At 47.1% G+C, this 23,391-nt stretch overlaps 1 protein-coding gene across 2 annotated transcripts in view; it reads right to left on the reverse strand.

Moving 5' to 3' along the window:
* The window catches only part of LRRK1 (leucine rich repeat kinase 1), a 439,003-nt gene that overhangs the window by 80,668 nt on the left and 334,944 nt on the right, over positions 1 to 23,391 (reverse strand). For both annotated transcript variants that reach the window (XM_082253047.1, XM_082253048.1), the window contains one exon: positions 13,528 to 13,667. In XM_082253047.1, coding sequence (XP_082109173.1) covers positions 13,528 to 13,667 — 140 coding nt within the window. The remainder of the gene's footprint in view (positions 1 to 13,527; positions 13,668 to 23,391) is intronic.

Consider the following 23,391-nt stretch of genomic DNA (forward strand, 5'->3'; position numbering starts at 1 on the left):
AGCATAAAAAAGGACTATATACTAGAGAAACACAAAGAAAGACATCAAAGGGTTAAAAGAGAAGTACTGTATGAGGTTATGAAAAAAAACAAACAAAACATCCATACTTACCTCTATGCTGCAGCTGTTCAACATTGGCTCTAAGACCTGAGTGATCACATAATCGCTAATCAATCAGTTCTTGGTCTGCTTGGAGTGGAGAGCAGTAAAGGGCCATACACACTATAAGATTTTCTGAAGACTTTTTCATTTAGATTTACCAAAACCATATAATATGAGGTCAAACCTAAACACTTTCAATTTGTATGCAATCTGGCAGGCCCTGCACTACATAGAAAAGGTAAATCTGAAGGAAATCTAACCACAAAAGTTGGATAGTGTGTATCCAGCTTTACTGTCAGTCACTGCTCTCTGCTTTGATCCTCCAGCACTCTGAATTGGGAAAGGGGCGGACACAGCTTAGAACTACCGGTATATCCATTATGTATATATATATATATATACACACACACACACACACACACACACACACACACACACACACACACACAGTGTGGAAAATAATTATTTGATCCCCTGCAGGTTTGCCCACTTAGAAAGAAATGAAGGGTCTATAATTTTTATCATAGGTGTATTTTAAATGATAGAGACAGAATATCAACCAAAAATCCAGAAAATACACATAACACAAATGTTATAAATTGAGTTAGAGCTCAGTAAGTAAAATAAGTATTTGATCCCCTACCAACCAACAATAATTCTGGCCCCAACAGACTGGCTACACTATAAGCTCATGTGGTACACAGATTAGTCCTGTCAATTTAAGAAGGTGCTCCTAACGACAACTCGTTATGTGTATAAAAGACACCTGTCCATAGAATCTCTTTCTTCCATTTAAACCTCACCTTTATGAGCAAGACCAAAGAGCTGTCAAAGGGGGCAAGATTGTAGACCTGTACAAGGCTGGAATGGGCTACAAGACCATCAGCAAGAAGCTTGGTGAGAAGGAGACAACTGTTGGAGCAATTATTTACAAATGGAAGAAATACAAAATAACCATCAATTGCCCTCAGTCTGGAGCTCCATGCAAGATTTTGCCTCATAGGGTAAGGATGATCATAAGAAAAGTGAGGAATCAGCCAAGAACTACACGGGAGGAGATTGTGAATGATCTCAAGGCATATGGGACCACAGTCACCAAACAAACCATTGGTAACAATACGCCACCAAGACCAAAGAGCTGTCAAAGGGGGCAAGATTGTAGACCTGTACAAGGCTGGAATGGGCTACAAGACCATCAGCAAGAAGCTTGGTGAGAAGGAGACAACTGTTGGAGCAATTATTTACAAATGGAAGAAATACAAAATAACCATCAATTGCCCTCGGTCTGGAGCTCCATGCAAGATTTTGCCTCATAGGGTAAGGATGATCATATGAAAAGTGAGGAATCAGCCAAGAACTACACGGGAGTAGTAGCAATCGCAAGGTCCTCCTCCTCAAGAAGGCACATGTATAGGCCCGTCTGAAGTTTGCTAATAAATGATTCAGAGAAGGATTGGGAGAAAGTGCTGTGGTCAGATTAGACCAAAATTGAGCTCTTTGGCATTAGCTTGACTTGCCGTGTTTGGAGGAAGAAAAATGCTGACTATGACCCCAAGAACACCATCTCTACAGTCAAGCACGGAGGTGGAAACATTATGCTTTGGGGCTGGTTCCCTGCTAAAAGGTACAGATCGACTTTGCTGCATTGAGGGGCCAATGAACGGGGCCATGTACTGTAAAATCTTGGATATGAATGGGTCTTCCAGCATGACAATGACCCAAAATATACCACCAAGGCAACAAACAAGAGGCTCAAGAAGAAACAAATTAAGGTCATGGAGTGTCCTAGCCAGTCTGCAGATCTTAAGCCTATAAAGAATTTATGGAGGGAGTTAAAACTTTGAGTTGCCAAGTGACAGCAATCCTTCCCTCCATCACCGATCGGCTCCACTTCGCCTTAACCTGCTGCCTAGTATATCGGGAGTCCTGGGGCTATGTCTCCTGCAGCCTGCCACACATGGTGACCCACAAAGGCAGAGAGGAAGCCGTGGCTTCGGCAGCTTCAGAATCCCAAGATGGCGCCCAGCAGCAGCAACAGCTGCCTCGTGGAGGGGACAAGCCATAGAGCAGTGTGAGTAACACTTCCAGACCCCCAAGCAGCTGGGGAAGGAGAGGGATATATTATATTTTACACAGAAACTGTCTGCTGCTTTCGGCCAGTCTAATGGGGGGAGATGGAGTGTCTCCCTCTGATCAGGACAACACGAATACTGATGGGGCTGATATATTTATATATTTGAGGCAGATGACATGTCAGGAGACATGAAGACCAGGGCTGTGAATCCTGATGAAGGGGGCAGTGATGATTCTTTTGCAACCCACCCTGGAGGATATCCTGCATGCTGTGCAGAAATGCACTGCATCCGTGGATGATTTAAAGGAACGTTTTGGGGGACTACGGGAGGAAGTGTCTCTACTCCGCCAAGACTTGCAGAAGATATGGGAGCGTACAACTGCAGCTTAGGGCAGAATTAGCGATCTGGAAGACCAGCTTCCCCCCCCCATGCCCTTGATGTCAGAACTGCTGCAAAACAGGTGGCAGCAGCTCATGAAAAGATGGGTGACACAGAAAACCAGGGCTGCCAGAGAAAGTGGAGGGCCGGGACCCAACTGCGTTTGTTGAGCAGTGGCTGCTGGAGCTGTTTGGCCTTTACCTCTCTATTCGCAGTGGAGAGGGCTCACCGTACCCCACCCAGACCCTGCCCCCTGGTAACCAACCACAGTCTATGCTGACTCGCATGCTGAACTACAAGGATCGTGAAATGATCCTACGGCTAGCCAGAGGAAAAGCAAATATACAGTATGACAGTGTGAAAGTCTCCTTTAATCCAGATTTCTCCGCTGAGGGCGAAGTTTCAGGATGTGAAAAAGCATATGATTCACCTTCAATTACCTTATGCCATGCTATACCCAGCTAGGCTGAGGGTTACTGCAAGAGGCCAAACCCACTTCTTCTAATCTACCCGACACGGCTTAATGGCTGGATCATAATCAACAAAGCTTACGACATCGACGGGAGGCCCTGGATGAAGGCTGACCTACCCTACTACTTGCCACATTGGGCGATCTGTTGCTGCCTCTTTTCCATCCCTTTTGGATATCTACCTTTCCCGCTGTTTTCACTTGGAGGGCCGATTCTTAGGGCCCTAAAATTGTGAGCTAGATCTGCGGAAGAGTTTTCTACAGCGTAAAGTTAATGCACAGGCAGCTGCCTCTTTGCCTGTGCACTTCGTTGCGTTTCAAATCGTCCTGTTTACGAAAATGGATCTGATGACCACAGTTGGGTCAATTCGATTAAACACTACACTTGTTTATGTGACTTCCAGAGCTAGATACGGAACCACATCTGCACCCCTGAGCGCACAATGGTACCATTCACCCCTTCCTTGTGTCTGGTCGCTACCACCTCAAAGCCTGTCCCTATGTCCTTCCGGATTTACAGAAATGTTGGCATACTTCAATACTGCCTGGAAGTTTTCTTATTACTGTGATTCTACTCCTCTTCCAGACCTGATTTGGACTGGTACATTTGAAAGTGCCCAGGTGGGATTACTATAACCATATGATATCACTGTTGCTGTCCCATGGCTGACATTCTCTTAGTATCCTGGAACATTCAGGGTGTTCATGAATCATGACCCTTTGAAGAGAACCATGATCTCCTCCTGTATAAAGTGATTCCAGCCAGCGATAATATGTTTTCAAGAAACTCACCTTACTGCGAACTTAACTACTCATGGCTACTTGAAAGCTATCACTCCACACATACAAATTATTCATGCGGGGTCAGTGTTCGGATTCACAGGGCCCTGGCCTTTTAGGAATTGAGCTCTAAAGTGGACCCTGATGGGCGTTTTCTTTTTTTACAATATGAACTGTATGCTATTACTGTTGTGCTGGCTTTTATATATATATATATATATATATATACATACAGTGCCTTGTGAAAGTATTCGGCCCCCTTGAACTTTGCGACCTTTTGCCACATTTCAGGCTTCAAATTTAAAGATATAAAACTGTAATTTTTTGTGAAGAATCAACAACAAGTGGGACACAATCATGAAGTGGAACGAAATTTATTGGATATTTTAAACTTTTCTAACAAATAAAAAACTGAAAAATTGGGCGTACAAAATTATTCAGCCCCCTTAAGTTAATACTTTGTAGCGCCGCCTTTTGCTGCGATTACAGCTGTAAGTCGCTTGGGGTATGTCTCTATCAGTTTTGCACATCGAGAGACTGAAATTTTTGCCCATTCCTCCTTGCAAAACAGCTCGAGCTCAGTGAGGTTGGATGGAGAGCGTTTGTGAACAGCAGTTTTCAGTTCTTTCCACAGATTCTCGATTGGATTCAGGTCTGGACTTTGACTTGGCCATTCTAACACCTGGATATGTTTATTTGTGAAACATTCCATTGTAGATTTTGCTTTATGTTTTGGATCATTGTCTTGTTGGAAGACAAATTTCCGTCCCAGTCTCAGGTCTTTTGCAGACTCCATCAGGTTTTCCTCCAGAATGGTCCTGTATTTGGCTCCATCCATCTTCCCATCAATTTTAACCATCTTCCCTGTCCCTGCTGAAGAAAAGCAGGCCCAAACCATGATGCTGCCACCACCATGTTTGACAGTGGGGATGGTGTGTTCAGGGTGATGAGCTGTGTTGCTTTTACGCCAAACATAACGTTTTGCATTGTTGCCAAAAAGTTCGATTTTGGTTTCATCTGACCAGAGCACCTTCTTCCACATGTTTGGTGTGTCTCCCAGGTGGCTTGTGGCAAACTTTAAACAACACTTTTTATGGATATCTTTAAGAAATGGCTTTCTTCTTGCCACTCTTCCATAAAGGCCAGATTTGTGCAGTATACGACTGATTGTTGTCCTATGGACAAAGTCTCCCACCTCAGCTGTAGATCTCTGCAGTTCATCCAGAGTGATCATGGGCCTCTTGGCTGCATCTCTGATCAGTCTTCTCCTTGTATGAGCTGAAAGTTTAGAGGGACGGCCAGGTCTTCGTAGATTTGTAGTGGTCTGATACTCCTTCCATTTCAATATTATCGCTTGCACAGTGCTCCTTGGGCTGTTTAAAGCTTGGGAAATCTTTTTGTATCCAAATCCGGCTTTAAACTTCTCCACAACAGTATCTCGGACCTACCTGGTGTGTTCCTTGTTCTTCATGATGCTCTCTTCGCTTTAAACGGACCTCTGAGACTATCACAGTGCAGGTGCATTTATACGGAGACTTGATTACACACAGGTGGATTCTATTTATCGTCATTAGTCATTTAGGTCAACATTGGATCATTCAGAGATCCTCACTGAACTTCTGGAGAGAGTTTGCTGCACTGAAAGTAAAGGGGCTGAATAATTTTGCACGCCCAATTTTTCAGTTTTTTATTTGTTAAAGTTTGAAATATCCAATAAATTTCGTTCCACTTCATGATTGTGTCCCACTTGTTGATTCTTCACAAAAAATTACAGTTTTATATCTTTATGTTTGAAGCCTGAAATGTGGCAAAAGGTCACAAAGTTCAAGGGGGCCAAATACTTTCACAAGGCACTATATATATATAAATATATATATATATATAATATATATATATATATATATATATATATATATATATATATATATATATATATATATATATATATATATATATATATATATATATAATATATATATATATATATATATATATATATATATATTATATATATATATATATATATATATATATATTATATATATAAATATATAAATATATATATATATATATATACCCCCTCCCTTTTCGGGAGCAGTGATAAGGAAGTTACTGTTGTACCTGGCTGACAAACCGGATATCCCGGTGTTACTTCTTGGGGATTTTAACTGCTACCTAGACCCACTGTTGGACAGGCATCTGCCTTTTCTCCGGCCTGGTGGGTAAAATAATTTCAAAAGTGGGCTGGATCGATCATTGGCAATAAATGGATTTTTGTAAGAACTTACCGTAAAATCCTTTTCTCTTAAGCTCATTGACAGACGTAGTCTTCTTGATTCTCAAGAGCTGGGTTATGTTGTCTCCGCAGGAGTAGGACTAGGCAGAATGACAAAACGTTCTGGCTCCACCCTAGGGGGCAGTCCCTGAGGGTATATCCTCCCTCTCTCTGCTACAGGGAATCAGTTCTGTTTAAAGCAGTACAGAGAAATTAACCCAACCCAACTCAATGATAGAGGGGCGGGTACTACGTCTGTCAATGAGCTTAAGAGAAAAGGATTTTACGGTAAGTTCTTACAAAAATCCATTTTTCTCTATCGCTCATTGACAGACGTAGTCTTCTTGATTCTCAAGAGCTGGGACATCCAGAAGCAGTGCCACAAATGAGGGGTGGGATTGACAAAATCAAATCCAATCTAGTAGGCCCAACCGGTGCCAAACTAGAAGTTTTAAAGGCTCATTATAAACAAAGAATGAGACTAAAGAAAAAAATTTCCAACGGAAAAAAACCCTCGAGGTAGACCACTGGTCTCCTCAAATTGCGGCCTGCAAAACCTTGCGGCCAAATGAGGCATCAGACGATGCCATTACATCAACTTTATAATGTTTTGAGAAGGTATGCACCGACGACCAGGTAGCCGCCTTGCACACCTGGACCACTGACGCCTGATGGCGAAAGGCCCATGACGCACTAAGTGCCCGAGTGGAGTGCGCCTTAACAGGGAACGGGGGCTCCCGACCCTTAATAGAATAAGCCTGCACTACCGTCTGTCTGATCCATCTGGAAATGGTCGCGGCAGATGCAGGCAACCCCTTTTTGGGTCCATCTGGGATCACAAAAAGTGAATCCGTCTTGCGAAACGAGTCTGTCGTTTTCAAGTATACCCTGATCGCCCGGACCACATCCAAGGAGTGCAAAGCAAATTCCCGAGGATGACTGGGCTTAGGACACAGGGAAGGTAATACAATTTCTTCATTCAGATGAAATTCTGAAACTACTTTTGGTAGGAAGGATGGATTCGGACGAAGAACCACCTTATCTCTATGAACCACCAGATATGGTGAACGACAAGATAATGCGGCCAGTTCTGACACCCTGCGTGCAGAAGTAATAGCCACCAAGAAGGCCACCTTCTGGGACAACGTGGGTAGAGGAATCTCCCTAATATCTTCAAAGGGAGGTTTCTGAAGAACCGACAACACTAAATTAAGATCCCAGGGGGGTAACGGCGCGTGCACTGGCGGAGCCAGATGTCGCACCCCCTGGATGAAATTCCGCACCAAGGAATGAGTAGCCAAAGGCTTCTGAAAGAAGATGGCTAATGCTGAGACCTGACCCTTGATAGTACTCAAGGCCAGTTTCTGCTCAACCCCTTGTTGCAGAAAAGCCAATATTCGACTAATCGAATAAGACCGAGGACGGAACCCCAAAGGTTCACACCATGCAATGTAGGACTTCCATGTGCGATGATAAATCTTTCTGGAAGTCGCTTTCCTTGCTTCAACTAGAGTAGGAATAACTGAAGCTGACAAACCTTTGTCCTTCAGCACCTGGGTCTCAATAGCCAGGCCGTTAAAGCCAGCGATCGTAAAGCAGGATGGAAGATCGGTCCCTGAGACAGTAGATCCTCTCTGAGAGGAAGTCTCCACGGGACGTCCGCCACCAGTCTGACCATGTCGGCGTACCAAGCTCGACGAGGCCAGTCCGGAGCTACCAGGATTACTGGGATTCCTTCCTCCTCTACCCTGCGAAGAAGTCTTGGCAGTAACGCGAGAGGAGGGAAGGCATATATTAGCTGGTATTGCCCCCACGGGGCGATCAGTGCGTCTGCGGTTTCTGCTAGAGGATCGCGGGAGCGAGCCACGAATCTCTGAACTTTCCTGTTGAATCGTGATGCCAACAGATCCACATCCGGGGTGCCCCACCGTAGGCACAACTGGTGGAAAACGTCTGGATGGAGGGACCATTCCCCCTGATCCAGGGTCTGACGGCTGAGATAATCTGCCTGCCAATTCTCCACCCCCTGAATGAACACCGCAGAGATTGCTGGAACAAATCGTTCCGCCCAGCGAAGAATGCAAGCCACTTCCTTGGCCGCTCGGACACTCTTGGTGCCCCCCTGGTGATTGACATAAGCCACGGCCGTGGCATTGTCCGACTGGATCCGAACCGGGCTGCCCTGGAGCTGCTCGGTCCAGTGAATCAGACAAAGTCTGATCGCTCTCAGTTCCAATACATTTATCGGTAATCTGGATTCTTCCGGGGACCAAAGTCCCTGGGCAGATAATTGACCGAGAATTCCTCCCCATCCGGATAGACTGGCATCCGTGGTCACTATCGTCCAATATATTGGCAGAAATGACTTTCCCTGGCTGAGCATTGGAGACCGAAGCCACCAAACCAGAGACTCTCTGATCTGTTTGCTCAATCGTATCTGATTGTCCAGGGATTCCGGATTCCGATTCCATCTGAGGAGAATCTCTTGCTGAAGAATTCGGGTATGGGACTGGGCAAATGGGACTGCTTCGAAGGAAGCCACCATCAACCCCAGAACCCTCATGCAAGTCCGAAGGGAAGACCAGTTGTTGGACAGTAACAACTGGACTGCTGATTGAATCTTTCGAAGTTTCCCTACCGGAAGAAACACTCTTGTCCTGACTGTGTCTAGAATTAGACCCAGATATTCGAGCCTCTGGGTGGGAACCAGAAAAGACTTTTGCTGGTTCACCAGCCACCCGAATTCCTGTAAAGAAATCATAGTGATTTCTATGTTTTGTAGCAAGGTCTGAGGAGACTCTGCATGAAGCAGAAGATCGTCTAGGTAACCTAGAATCGATATACCTCTTTGGCGCAGAAGTGCCAACATTGGGGCCAACACTTTTGTGAAGACCCGCGGAGCCGTGGCGAGACCGAAAGGTAACGCCACAAACTGATAGTGGTTCTCCTCTACGGAAAAGCGTAGAAAACGCTGATGTCCTGCGAAAATGGGAATGTGAAGATAGGCGTCCTTGATGTCTATGGACGCTAGGACATCCCCTGGATGCAGGAAGGCTGCTACCGTGCGAATGGACTCCATTCTGAATCTTCTTATGTTGACGAAAGAATTGAGTGCTCTTAAGTCCAGAATTGGACGCACTTTGCCCTCTTTCCTGGGTATTGTAAACAGGTTTGAATAAAACCCTTGAAACCGTTCTGTCCAAGGAACGTGGACTACCACTCCTTGTTGTAGTAGATCTGTGACTGCTCTCCGCAGATCTTCTAGACGATCCGGAGATAGTCGGATATTGGAAGGGAAGAATCGCGCCGGTGGGAGAGATCGAAACTCGATCTTGTACCCTGACTTTATGACTTCGCAAACCCATTTGTCCGGGATTCTGGAAAGCCATGGATCCGGGAACCGGCGAAGACGTCCCCCCACCCCAGTTATGGGTGGGGGCGCACCTTCAGGCTTTGGATGGTTTATCTTCAGGTCTGGAGGGGGCGGGCTTTTGCTTGCCCGACCAACGACCCCTGACGCCTCCTGTAGGAACCTTGGAGGACTTAGTTTTTTCACCCGCTGGACGAAAAAACCTCTTGTGAGCAGAAAAAGAAGGCCCTCGTCTTTGACGAGTTCCTCTACCTTTAAAATTTTGCGGTAAAAAGGTGCTTTTTCCACCGGTGAGATCCTTAATGATCTCATCTAAGTTGGCTCCAAATAGACGTTCTCCTGAAAAGGGGATATTAGCCAATGCTTTTTTGGAACCTTGGTCGGCTATCCAACCTTTTAGCCACAGTGTACGCCTGAGAACCACTGCTGAGACTGATGCTCGCGCCATTAATGGAGTGGCGTCTAACGCCGCATCACATACAAACTGTAACCCCTGTATCATTTGCTCCAACAAATCTGATACCGCCTGAGGGACTTCTTCTAAGTCCCGGCGTAACCACTTGGTCCATTCAGTTACAGCCTGCGAAACCAGACCAATAGCAATTATTGGCCTGAAAGCTGATCCAATCAAGGAAAACATGGTGCGAGACATAGCTTCTATCTTGCGATCCACTGGATCTTTAAAAGACGGAGCGTCTTCTAAAGGAATAACCGTGGCTTTATTCAATCTAGCAATTGGTGAATCCACCACAGGTGGTTCTGTCCATTTCTTAATAAGGGTTTCCTCAAACGGATAACGCCTGTCAATGCGTTTGGAAATATTAAAAGTGCGTTTTGGCAGACGCCATTCTTCATTGATTGGATTGCCAAAACATTTGGGCAATGGAAAAACCTTTGCCACTTTGATGCGCTTTTTAGTCCCAAAAGGGATCTCAGTTTCAGCTATTTCTGATGGAATACCCTGTAACCTTAAAGTCTCTTGAACAGATACAATGAGTGCGTTTACCAACGCTTCCTCTCGGGCTATGGCAGATGCCGAAACATCCTCCTCACTGTCTGAAGAGACAGGACCCGAGACACCAATACCAGATGAAGTACCTGCAACTGCAGAAATAGGCTCAGAGTCTGAATCCGAGGTTTCAGATAATAAGGGGTTAGGCGGGGGTCGCTTTCTTGCGCCCTGTCCCTGACAAGCCACTTCCACCCGGGACACAAAAGTTTCCATAATGGCTGACAAAGATTCAATTGTCAATGGGGTGCTGGAGGATCCCGCAGACCCCTCGAGGGGATCCGGAGGAGATACATGAGTGGCAGGGTCCATGTTAATACAGGACACTTTTTGCCAGCAATAAACAAAAAAACTCTTTTTTTTTTCTTTTTTTTTTGTGTGTCTCCACCTAGCGCAATAGCGCCCCTCAGAGTACCTGCTTCTCGATCCCAGAGAGAGAGAGAGGGACCCCCAAGGCTCACCAACCGATGCAGTGCAGTTTCCAACAAAACTGCAGCCAGCGTCTGTCTTACACAGACTGGAAGGAGCTGTTTGCTTTTTCCCGGGCAGAAGGCGTGGCTCCGCCCCCTGTGTACGCCTTCGGGCGTTCCCAGCCCTCCACGAGGAAGCTGGGCTCACAAAACATGGCCGCCCCCATAGAAGAGACATAAGACTCCAAAAACATGGCGGCCGGCGTGACCTGAGGACATACATGCATTCGGTCTACGGCAAAATGGCGGCGGACCGCCGATATCGTCTTCCCAGCACATCCACCTGCACTCTGCTGAGAGGTGACATATGGATCTACAGAGATACACTGCACATAAGGTAGGATTATACCTCCTATGTTTGCTGTAATGTTACAGTCTGCTGGGTAGAGTGTTAGCTCTTGAACCAAGTCCACTTCCCACAAACACATGCTGTATTACAAGGGGGACTTGTAAGTGTCAGATATATACTGACCATATATGGAGGGGCCCATAATATATACTGCCTCATAAATGAGGAAAAAAAGGGAACGTTTTACTCACCATACCGAACCGACAGGCACCCTCTCTTCATAATACCCTCTCCACCGAGGTGGGGGTTTGTGGACGCCTCGACTCTCTGGTCCTGGCGTCCAAGCGAGCTTTTGGTCTGGATAAGGGCCCAACTGCTCTCATCATTTCCTAGAGCCCCATGGAAATTAAACGCCTTTTGGCTACAGTACGTTTTCCCTCTCATGAGCGTATAGATGCTCAGATGCAGCATTTCTTTGCCACTAACCTGGGTATTGAGGAGGAACTGGTGTGCTGGGAGGCCTTCAAGGCAGACTTAAGAGGAATTTTTATAGCGGAAATTAACGCAATCAAAAAATCATCTTCTGAGTTTGTTCAGGTTGAAGGCCAGAAGCGACAGTTGGAACTACATTTCCACCTCACTTGACTCCGCAAGGGATGCATGGATATCAGCCAAGGATTCTCTGGATCGGTTGAAAACCTCCGCTGCGGAACGTAAACTTTTTTTCTAAAATGGCGTTCTATGAAGTTTGTGGGAGCCAGAATTATTGTTGGTTAGTAGGGGATCAAATACCAATTTTACTCACTGAACTGCAACTAATTTTATAACATTTGTATCGTGTGATTTTTCTGGATTTATGGTTGATATTCTGTCTCTATCATTTAAAATACACCTATGATAAAAATGATAGACCCTTAATTTCTCTGTAAGTGGGCAAACTTACAAAATCTGCAGGGGATCAGATATAGAATATTTCCCTACTGTACAGATACACACACACACACTAAAGGAGAAGTAGGGCCAAAGATCCTTTGGCCCTACTTCTCCTGAAAGTCACAGGAATGCAGTTTGTTCTGTACTCCTGTGACCTGTATTCAGCTAAAAGTTGGCCAAAGCTCGCTATCAGCTGATGTCATTCAGCCGATCCAGACTCTGAAGGGATACCGACTTTATTGTGGAGATCCACCCAAATGTGGATCCACCCTGAGCCAGCTGCTCCCATCCCCTCCACAGCCCGGTGCTCCAGTGAGCACTGGGAGGGCAGAGCAGAGAGCCAGTGACTGACAGTAACCGCTCCCTGCTCAGTGAAGATCAAGAACTGAGCAATCAGTGGTCTTTGATGGTGCAGTTCTTGGTCTTAGAGGTGGGGTGGGGGGGGGGAGGGGGGGAGATGCAGCCTCAGACCAATGTTGCATACCCCTACATGAGTATGTATGTTTATTTTTTTTTCAAATCTCGCACTTCTCTTTTAAGGTAGAATTCTTTGAATACAAGGCTCTTCTAATTGGCCGAGGTGAGGGAGGTGGGTGACATCACTATATTCACCTCGGAAGAGGATGCCTTAAATTAATTGATAAAAATACAAGGCTTCTCCTGAATGGCAGAGAAGAACTAAGCCCAACTCTCATTACATCCAATAGCAGTTGGGAAGTCACTCATATTGGTGCCGGAACACAGTCCACTTACTATACATAGCTAATGCTACTATATAGTATATTACAGTGCACACAGTGGCCAGATTGTTCTGCAATTGAAATAGTTAATTTGTGCCAGCTTGGCCTAGACAAACTATTTGAAGTGACATCAAACATGGAATTCTACTTGAAAGTTGCCCACCACCCGTTTACCCGCAGCAGGTCCTTCTTACTGCTGTGGGTCCCTGGCAATGCCAACCTGGATATGTAATCTCCCCACTGCACATGTGCGAGCTTGCCCGACACTTTGTAATTTGTCCTGCAGCTTCCTGGGACGTGACGTGCCCCAGGAGGCTGCGGGAGGAGAAGAGTGGAGCAAGGGACACCATCCTTGCCTAGGCGAGGATTGCGGAAGCAGGAACAGGTAACAATATCCATGCTCGCTACCCTGCTCTCTCCCAAATAAACTTTTATAGGCTAGGGGGAGGGAGCACCAGCGGGTCTTCACCTTTTGAGTGAATTTAGTGAATTTCCGATTTAAAAAATAAAGAGTTCAAACAAAAATGTAGATAACTATTTTTAGATTTATTTTGGTCAATTATGATAATTATGGAAAATTCTTTCACTGTAAAGGAGGATCTGTAACATTCAGTGAATTATATGCTATACAAATTACCTGGAAACCATTGATCAATCAGGGAATTGACATGATCAGTAATGAAAGCCATTGCAGAGAAATCTCTCACTTCAGACTGACAAATAATCTTTATGCCACCACTCTTCTTCTTCTTCCAGTTCACATCTGAGGATTCAACACTGTGAAGGTAACAGACATCATTTATCCTTTATGTGCTCTTTAGGATTCTCATCAAGTGTATTCTAAAGAAATCAGCAAGGTGCTCTCGAGCTGGCAATGCACTGAACGCATTTTGTCTAGTTCCGAATGAACCGGCTGAAATTTGATCAGTAGGTGGCCCTGTTGGCACCACTCCGCCTGACTTTCTTGTCCGAAAAACCAACAGAGCTGGGAGGAATATTGTCAGCTGAAAGAGCTTGCAGGCTGAATGGAAGAAAACTTTGGGTATATGGCCAGTGCTTCTCCACACTGGAAAGTACTAATTTTTTACTCCATACGGCTGAATGAAGCCAAAGGTGAGCAATAGTAACACTAGTGTCAGAGTACAGGTGTGCATAGACGATTGCATTAGCGGTATAGCAAGCATGAAAATCTGATTCTAATCACATTCATTATATAGCAACTTCTCTCATCAACTGGAAATTAGCATCACCTGGATAGTCTTCACTAAGTAAAATAGAGACTAATATTACAGCTAATATTCAGGAGACATACAATACAATCTTGTGTTCAATGCTCTGATATGATCAAGGGTACTTCATTTACACATCCCCATACAGGGAAAACTATTGACATTAACCACTTTACCACCGGAGGATTTTGCGGTCTTACGTCCAGACCACTTTTTGCGATTCGGCACTGTGCGACTTTAATTGACAATTGCGCGGTCGTGCGACGCCGTACCCAAACGAAATTTACGTCCTTTTTTTCCCAAAAACAGAGCTTTCTTTAGGTGGTATTTGATCACCTGTGCGATTTTCATTTTTTGCGATATTAATTAAAAAATGCGACAATTTTGAAAAAATAACAATATTTTTCTACTTTGACAGTTAAAAAATATCCAATATATTCCATTTTTGTCATATATTTAGGCCAAAATTGCATTTTTGACTTACCGTAAAATCCTTTTCTCTTAAGCTCATTGACAGACGCAGCCTTCTTGATTAATATCAGTAGGGTTATACTGCCCCCTACAGGAGTAGGACACTAGGCAGGAAAAAAGTTCTGGCCTCACCTTATGGGCAGTCCCAGGGGGTATATCCTCTCTCTCCCTGCCACAGGATGTCAGTTACGTAACAAAGCAGTGTCAGAGACTTATACCAACCCAACTCAAAAATAGAGGGGCGGGTGCTGCGTCTGTCAATGAGCTTAAGAGAAAAGGATTTTACGGTAAGTCAAAAATCCAATTTTCTCTGTCGCTCATTGACAGACGCAGACTTCTTGATTAATATCAGTAGGGACGTCCCAAAGCAGTGCCACAAATGAGGGGTGGGAAAACAGAAATAAAAATCCAATCCAGAAGGCCCAACCGGAGCCAACCAGAAGTATCAAGGACTCATCGAACAAAAGGATGAGGCCCAACTGAAAAAAACCAAACCCCCGAGGTAGACCAACGGTCCCCTCAAACAGCGGCCTGCAGAAACTTGCGGCCAAAAGAGGCATCCGCCGATGCCAGCACATCAACTTCATAGAATTTTGTAAAGGTATGAACCGACGACCAGGTAGCCGCCTTGCACACCTGAAGCACCGACGCCTGATGGCGGAAGGCCCAGGAAGCACTAAGAGCCCGAGTAGAGTGTGCCTTAACAGGGAACGGAGGAACCCGACCCTTAATAGAATAAGCCTGCACCACCGTCTGTCTGATCCATCTGGAGATAGTCGCTGCAGACGCAGGCAGCCCCTTTCTAGGGCCATCCGTGATCACGAAAGTGAATCAGCCTTACGAAAAGAGTCAGTAGTAGCCAAGTACACCCTGATCGCCCGAACCACATCCAAGGAGTGTAACGCAAACTCTCGAGGATGACTGAGCTTAGGACACAGGGAAGGTAACACAATATCCTCATTCAAATGAAACTCTGAAACCACCTTAGGAAGGAAGGATGGATTCGGACAAAGAACCACCTTATCCCTATGAACCACCAGATATGGAGAACGACAGGACAATGCGGCCAATTCCGACACCCTGCGTGCAGAAGTGATAGCCACCAAAGAGGCCACCTTCTGGGATAAGGTAAGCAAGGGAATCTCCCTAATATTTTCAAAGGGAGGTTTCTGGAGAACCGACAACACTAAATTAAGATCCCAGGGCGGCAAGGGCGCGCGCACCGGAGGAGCCAGGTGCCGCACCCCCTGGATGAAATTCCGTACCAAGGAATGAGTCGCCAGTGGCTTCTGGAAGAAGATTGCCAATGATGAGACCTGACCCTTGATAGTGCTCAAGGCCAGCTTCTGCTCAACCCCCCGTTGCAGAAAGGCCAATATCCGAACATGGAGGAAACCCAAGGGATTCACACCACGCGATATAAGACCTCCATGTGCGATGATAGACTTTTCTGGAAGTCGCTTTCCTCGCTTTAATCAGAGTAGGAATAACTGAAGCAGACAAACCCCTGTCCTTCAGCACCTGGCTCTCAACAGCCAAGCCGTCAAAGCCAGTGATCGTAAAGCAGGATGGATGATCGGTCCCTGAGTTAGCGGCTCTTCCCTGAGAGGAAGTTGCCAAGGAGTGTCTGCGACCAGCCTGACCTGAAGAGGCCATTCCCCTTGATCCAAGGTCTGACGGCTGAGAAAGTCCGCCTGTCAATTTTCCATACCCAGAACGTAAACTACAGACAGAGCCGGAACGAACTGTTCCGCCCAAAACATGCTTGCCACTTCCACGGCCGCTAGAACACTCTTGGTGTCCCCTTGATGGTTGACATAGGCCACGGCCGTGGCGTTGTCCGACTGAATCCGAACCAAGCAGCCCTGAAGATGCCTGGTCCGGTGAACCAGGCAAAACCTGATCGCTTTCAGTTCCAACACATTTATCGATAACCTGGATATTTTCGGAGAAAAGGGCTTCCCCTGACTGAGCATCGGAGACCGAGGCCCCCAAACCAGAATCTACCTGGTCCGCTCGCTCAGCCGGATCCGATTGTCTAGTAAATTGGAATTCCAGTTCCATTTGGGAAGAATCTCCTTTTGGAGAGTCCGCATATAACACTGAGCCTGCGGAGACTCCGCACAAAAGAGGAGGTCGTCCGGGTAGCCCAGGACAGATATGCCCCGCTGCTGCAACAAAGCCAGGACTGGGACCCAAACTTTGGTGAAAACCCGGAAAGCAGAGGCGAGACCAAAGGGTAACGCCACAAACTGATAATGGTCTGCTCCCACCGCAAAGCGCAGATACCGCTGGTGTCCTGCGTAAATGGGAACGTGAAGATAGGCACCCTCTATGGGCGCCATTTACATCCAGTGCTGTACTGCCCCCAACAGAGCCATTAGGCGATTCGGGGACAGTCGCATATTGGAAGGGAAGGACCGCACCGGTAGAAATGATCGCAACTCGATCTTGTGTTCCGACCGTATGACCTCGTGAACCCATTTGTCTTGAATACTGTAGAGCCACGGGTCCGGGAACCGGCGAAGACACCTCCCCACCCTTGATCTGGGTGGGGGCGCACCTTCAGGCAGAAGCGGTCTTATCCTCAGGTCTGGAAGAACCGGATTTTTGCTTACCAGACCAGGGTCTCTTGAAACCCCCCGGGGGGGGCTTTGGAGGACTTTGCCTTATCGCCCGCCCCGGAGGAGCGAAAAATGGATTTTTGTAAAATCTTACCGTAAAATCCTTTTCTCTTAGCTCATTGACAGACGTAGTCCTCGGTGATACACCACCTTCGGGTTATGTTGCCTCCACAGGAGCAGGACTAGACAGGAAATTAAAAAGCTCTGGCCACACCCTAGGGGCAGTCCCAGAGGGTATATCCTCTCTCTCTCTGCCTCAGCAAATCAGTTATGTGAAAAAGCAGTCTTTAGAGATTTTAACCCAACCCAACTCAAAAAAACAGAGGGGCGGGGACTACGTCTGTCAATGAGCTAAGAGAAAAGGATTTTACGGTAAGATTTTACAAAAATCCATTTTTCTCTAGCGCTCATTGACAGACGTAGTCCTCGGTGATACACCACCTTCGGGACGTCCCAGAGCAGTATCACAACTGAGGGGTGGGAAAATGAAATCAAATCCCAATCTAGAAGGCCCAACCGGTGCCAACTAGAAGTTTACAATGCTCATCCTTAATGATGAGACTCAACAAAAGAGAGAAAAAATTTTTCTTTTTTTTTTTTTTTTTTTCAAACAGAAAAAAACCCTCGAGGTAGACCACCGGTCTCCTCAAATTGCGGCCTGCAAAACCTTGCGGCCAAATGAGGCATCCGCCGATGCCGTCACATCAATTTTATAGAATTTTGTAAAGGTATGTACCGACGACCAAGTGGCCGCCTTACATACCTGGACCACTGACGCCTGATGGCGAAAGGCCCAGGAAGTACTGAGCGCTCGAGTGGAGTGCGCCCTAACAGGGAACGGAGGACTCTGACCCTTAATAGAATAAGCCTGTACCACCGTTTGTCTAATCCATTTGGCAATGGTCGCGGCAGATGCAGGCAAACCCTTTCTGGGGCCATCCGTGATCACAAAAAGTGAATCCGTCTTACGGAATGATTCCGTAGCTTTCAGGTATACCCTGATTGCCCGAACCACATCTAAGGAATGCAACGCATGTTCCCGATGATGCTTGGGCTGAGGACACAAGGAAGGTAGTACAATATCTTCATTCAGATGAAAATCTGAAACCACCTTAGGAAGAAAAGATGGCTTAGGATGAAGTACTACCTTATCCCTATGAATCACTAGGTATGGGGACTGGCATGATAATGCAGCCAGTTCTGACACCCTGCGAGCAGAAGTAATAGCCACCAAGAAGACCACCTTCTGGGATAAAGTAAGCAAGGGAATCTCCCTGATGTTTTCAAAGGGAGGTTTCTGTAGAACCGACAAAACCAAATTAAGATCCCAGGGCGGTAAGGGCGCGCGGACTGGAGGAGCCAGGTGCCGCACCCCCTGGATGAAATTCCGCACCAAGGATTTGGTAGCTAAAGGTTTCTGAAAGAAGATTGCTAATGCTGAAACTTGACCCTTGATGGTGCTCAAGGCTAGCTTCTGCTCAACCCCTTGTTGCAAAAAGGCCAATATTCGAGACACCGAATAGGTACGTGGAGGAAATCCTAAAGATTCGCACCACGCAATATAAGTCTTCCATGTGTGATAATAGACTTTGCTGGAAGTCGCTTTCCTTGCTTTAATAAGGGTAGGAATGACTGAAGTAGACAAACCTCTGTCCTTCAGTACTTGGGTCTCAATGGCCAGGCCATTAAAACCAGCGACTGTAAAGCACGAAGGTAAATTGGTCCTAGAGACCACAGACACTCCCTGAGACGAAGTTCCCACGGAACGTCTGCGACTAACATGTCCAAGTCGGCCAGGCCGGCTTGAGGAGGCCAGCCTAGAATTTCTAGGACCACTGGCGCTGATTGGATCTGAACCAGGCGTCCCTAGAGCTATCTGGCCCCGACCATCCGAGAAAGTCTGGTCGTTTTCTGTTCCCACACATTTATCAGATACCTGATAGTTATCAGGAAAGGTGATCTTTTCTGGTTGAACCTCAGGGACCGAAGTCACCCGACTAGAGGCTGCTTGGCCTATCTGGTCAAACAGATCCGATTCCTGTGAGGTATCGGGACTAATCTTAGGAAAAGGTAAAGGAAAAGATCTATTCAGGGGACGGTAACTACCGCTTCCTGTGGTACTTAAATGTTGGAAGGGAAGAATCGCACCGGTAGTAGTGGTTGATGCTCGATCTAATGTCCTGAATACCGGTGAAAACGTCCCCCCACCCTGAAACCGGGTGGGGGCGCACCTTCAGGCTGTGTACTCCTTTACTTCGGGTTTGGCTGGTTTGGTCCTCTGCTTGTCCGACCAGCCCTTCTTGAACCCTCCTGGAGGAGTCTTGCCTTTCCCGGGAGTACCAGCCGGGCGCCCTTTATGGGCGGTAAAGAAAGGTCCTCGCTTGTTGCGAGGTCCCTTAGCTTTTGCAGCCTGTGGCAAAAAAGTGCTCTTGCCCCCAGTGGCATCCTTAATGATTTCATCTAGGTTGGCCCCAAATAGACGATTCCCCTGAAAAGGGAGATTGGTCAAGGTCTTTTTGGAACCTAGGTCAGCTGACCAGCATTTTAACCACAGCACACGTCTGAGGATCACTGCTAACTTAGATGCATGCCCTAACAAGGGAGTAGTGTCCAAGGCTGCGTCACAGATAAACCGTAGCCCTTGTATGATCTGTTCTATCAAATCAGATGTCTCCTGGGGAATATCTTTTCCCCTAAGATCTTGGCGTACCATTTTCGCCCATTCCGTAAGTGTCTGGGAAACTAGACCAATAACAATTACTGGTCTAAATGCTGACCCTATCAGAGAAAAGATAGTGCGGGACTCTGCTTCTATCTTTCGATCCACCGGATCCTTAAAGGACGAAGTGTCCTCCACTGGAATAACCGTGGCTTTATTCAGCCTGGAAATAGGCGGATCCACGACTGGTGGTACCGTCCATTTCTTAATGATGGATTCCTCAAACGGATAGCGTCTAGCAATACGCTTGGAAATAGTAAAGGTACGTTTAGAATGCTCCCATTCTCCTTTAATCTGATTACCAAAACATTTAGGTACAGGAAAAGCCTTCGCCGTCTTGATGGGCTTATTAGTCCCAAAAGGCCTCTCTGTTTCAGTTGCCTCTGCCGGTAAAGCCTCAAGTTTTAAGGTTTCTTGCACTGCCACAACTAGTGCGTCCACCAATGCTTCTTCCTGAATTATAGCAGGAGAAGAAGCGTCCTCCTCACTGTCTGAGGGGGCTTTACCTGGGATAACAGCCCTTGCAGAGGAACCTGCAACTGCCGTGACCATCTCTGAATCTGAGTCAGAGGTGTCAGATAGTATAGGGGTAGGCGGGGGTCGCTTCCTTGACCCCCGTCCCTGACAGGCCGCCTCCACCCGAGCCACCATAGACTCCAAAATTGCTGTAAATGACTCTATACTCTGTGCACCGGCGGGTCCCGAGGCCCCCTCGAGGGAAACAGGTGGGGGAATATGTGTGGCAGGGTCCATAATAACTCCAGTTACTTCCTGGATAATAATTCAAAAGTAAAGAAAAAAAACTTTTTTTTTTTTTTTTTTTTGACCCCAGCGCCACAAAAAGCCCCTTAGTGTTACCTGCTAGGGATCCCTATCGATCGAGAGAGAGAGAGATAGACCCCCAGGCTCACCACTTGATGCTCAGAATTAAACTGCAACAGCTTACAGCGCTGTCTTGACAAACAGGAAGTCTTTTGGCTGGCTGCCCAGGAAGAAAGGAGGCGGCTCCGCCCCTCTGCACGCCTTCCGGCGCCTCCCCCAAGCTCCACGAGGTGTAGGATCACCTCAAACATGGCCGCCCCCATGCTGGAGACACGAGGCTACGCCAAAATGGCGGCTCGTGCGATCCAGCAAAAAAAATGGCGGTGGCCTATACTGAATAGCGGTGTGCTGCAGGGCACACAACACTCTCTCTGCATGGGGATATGGCGTGGTTGGCGGTACCGGCCCTGGCGGACCGCATGGCCGTTCGGGAGGCCTGCTAATAGCTGGAGATCTGATTTGGAAGGCAGTCTACATGTCCGTGGCTTCTGACTGGTAGGTAGCTTATACTTAACCCATAAGATTCCCAGAATGCCACAGATTACATCTTTTAAACATGTATACAATAGATTGTTAGCTCCCAAACCAAGCCTCCTGGCTTTTGCACACATAAAATCACACTCAAAGTAGGAGGATTTGTGACATGTTATAGGATAGAAAGGACTCTTTCTTACCATACAGAGAGGGGCCCGCGTTCACCACAAAACCCGTCAGGGGGAAAAGGGGGAACATACTACTCACCATACCGGAACCAGGCGGGCACCAACTCCTGACAGTACCCCTCTCCACCGGGGCGGGAGGGCTGTCGACCGATACGGACGCCGTGACTCATGGTCTTTGGCGTTTCAGCGAGACGTTTAACTCGCGGGTTCAGTCCTTTTAATGGGACTTTGTCGCGGCCGACCCAGCGTGGAGCTATGGCCTGCACGCGCTCGTAGGCTGAACTGGGGTGACCACCGGATCTCAACATCCAGCCCGTCGCCCAGTTCAGCTTTCTTGCTTGAAGATCTCACAGGAACACTGGAGAAAAAAAGCTGTCTAAAAATCCTTTAAGAAAAAAATTCTTGCCAGGACCTAAGATCCCAGCAAGGTATCTAGGTCCTTACTCCTAACTAGACAGAAAATAACTGATTTGCTGAGGCAGAGAGAGAGAGGATATACCCTCTGGGACTGCCCCTAGGGTGTGGCCAGAGCTTTTTAATTTCCTGTCTAGTCCTGCTCCTGTGGAGGCAACATAACCCGAAGGTGGTGTATCACCGAGGACTACGTCTGTCAATGAGCGCTAGAGAAAAAACTTTTCATGAGCTGTAAAGTAAGGTCCCTGTCTACGACGAGGTTCCTTACCTTTATTAGCCTGTGGTAGAAAGGTGCTCTTGCCCCCAGTGAGATCCTTAATAATCTCATCCAAGGTAGCACCAAACAGGCGATCCCCCTGAAAAGGGAGATCAAGTCAAGGCTTTTTTGGAAGCCTGATCCGCCGACCAGCACTTTAACCATAGCATGCGCCGGAGGACCACCACCGAGGTTGACACACGTCCCAGCAATGGGGCAGCGTCCAGTGCGGCGTCACAAACAAACTGTAGCCCCTGCACTATTTGCTCCAGCAAATCCGGCACGGCAGGGGGGAGACTTCTCCCCTCCAGGTCATGGCGTAATAGCTTGGCCCATTCCGTCAATGTCTGTGAAACCAGAGCAATGGTAAACACTGGCCTTAGGGCCGACCCTGCCAGGGAAAATATGGAACGGGACACAGATTCCGCCCTACGGTCAACTGGATCCCGAAAGGACGGGGAATCCTCCACCGGGATAACTGTGGCTTTATTTAGTCTGGAAACTGGCGGATCCACCACAGGTGGCACCGTCCATTTTTTAAGGAGGGACTCTTCAAACGGGTAGCGCCTAGCAATCCGTTTAGGCATCCCAGGGGGTCGTTTTGGATGAGCCTACTCGTCTTTAATAATATCATCAAAGCATTTGGGAAAGGGAAACACCTTTTCCACCTTGGAGGGCTTGCGAGTGCCAAAGGCAACTTCCGTCTGAACTGCCTCCACTGGTGCAACCTCCAGTTTTAGGGTCTCCTGGACTGACATAATCAGTGCGTCCACCAGTGCTTTGTCCTGCGCTATGGCAGAGGCAGGAAGATCATCCTCACTGTCAGAGGAACGCGGGACATCAACCCTAAAGGAGGAACCCGCGGCAGAAGCGAGCGGCCGGCTCAGGATCAGAGTCTGAGGTATCGGACGAGACAGGGGTGGGCGGGGGTCGTTTTTTTTAGCCCCCCCCCCGTCCCTGACAGGCCACCTCCACCCGGGACACAAATTACTCCAGGCCTGCTGAAAGCGAATCAATGGTGAGTGGAGAATCGGAGGGTCCTGCGGCCACCTCGAGGGGATCAGATGGGGCAATGCCAGGGAAACCTGTCAGCAAAAAATGACAAAATGAAAAATAAAAACCTTTTTTTTTTTTTTTTTAAAGAATCCCCCAGCGCTAAAGCACCCCCAGTGGTCACGTGCTCGAGACCCCCGCAGAGAGAGAGAAGAGAGACCCCCAAAAGGCTCACCACTTGATGCACCAGAGTTCAAACCAGGACTGCTCTCAGCGCTGTCTATATGACAGGAAGTCTTTGTGGAGTGATT

Source organism: Pelophylax lessonae (assembly GCF_965119305.1).
Source record: "Pelophylax lessonae genome assembly, chromosome: 4".
NCBI lineage: Eukaryota > Metazoa > Chordata > Amphibia > Anura > Ranidae > Pelophylax > Pelophylax lessonae.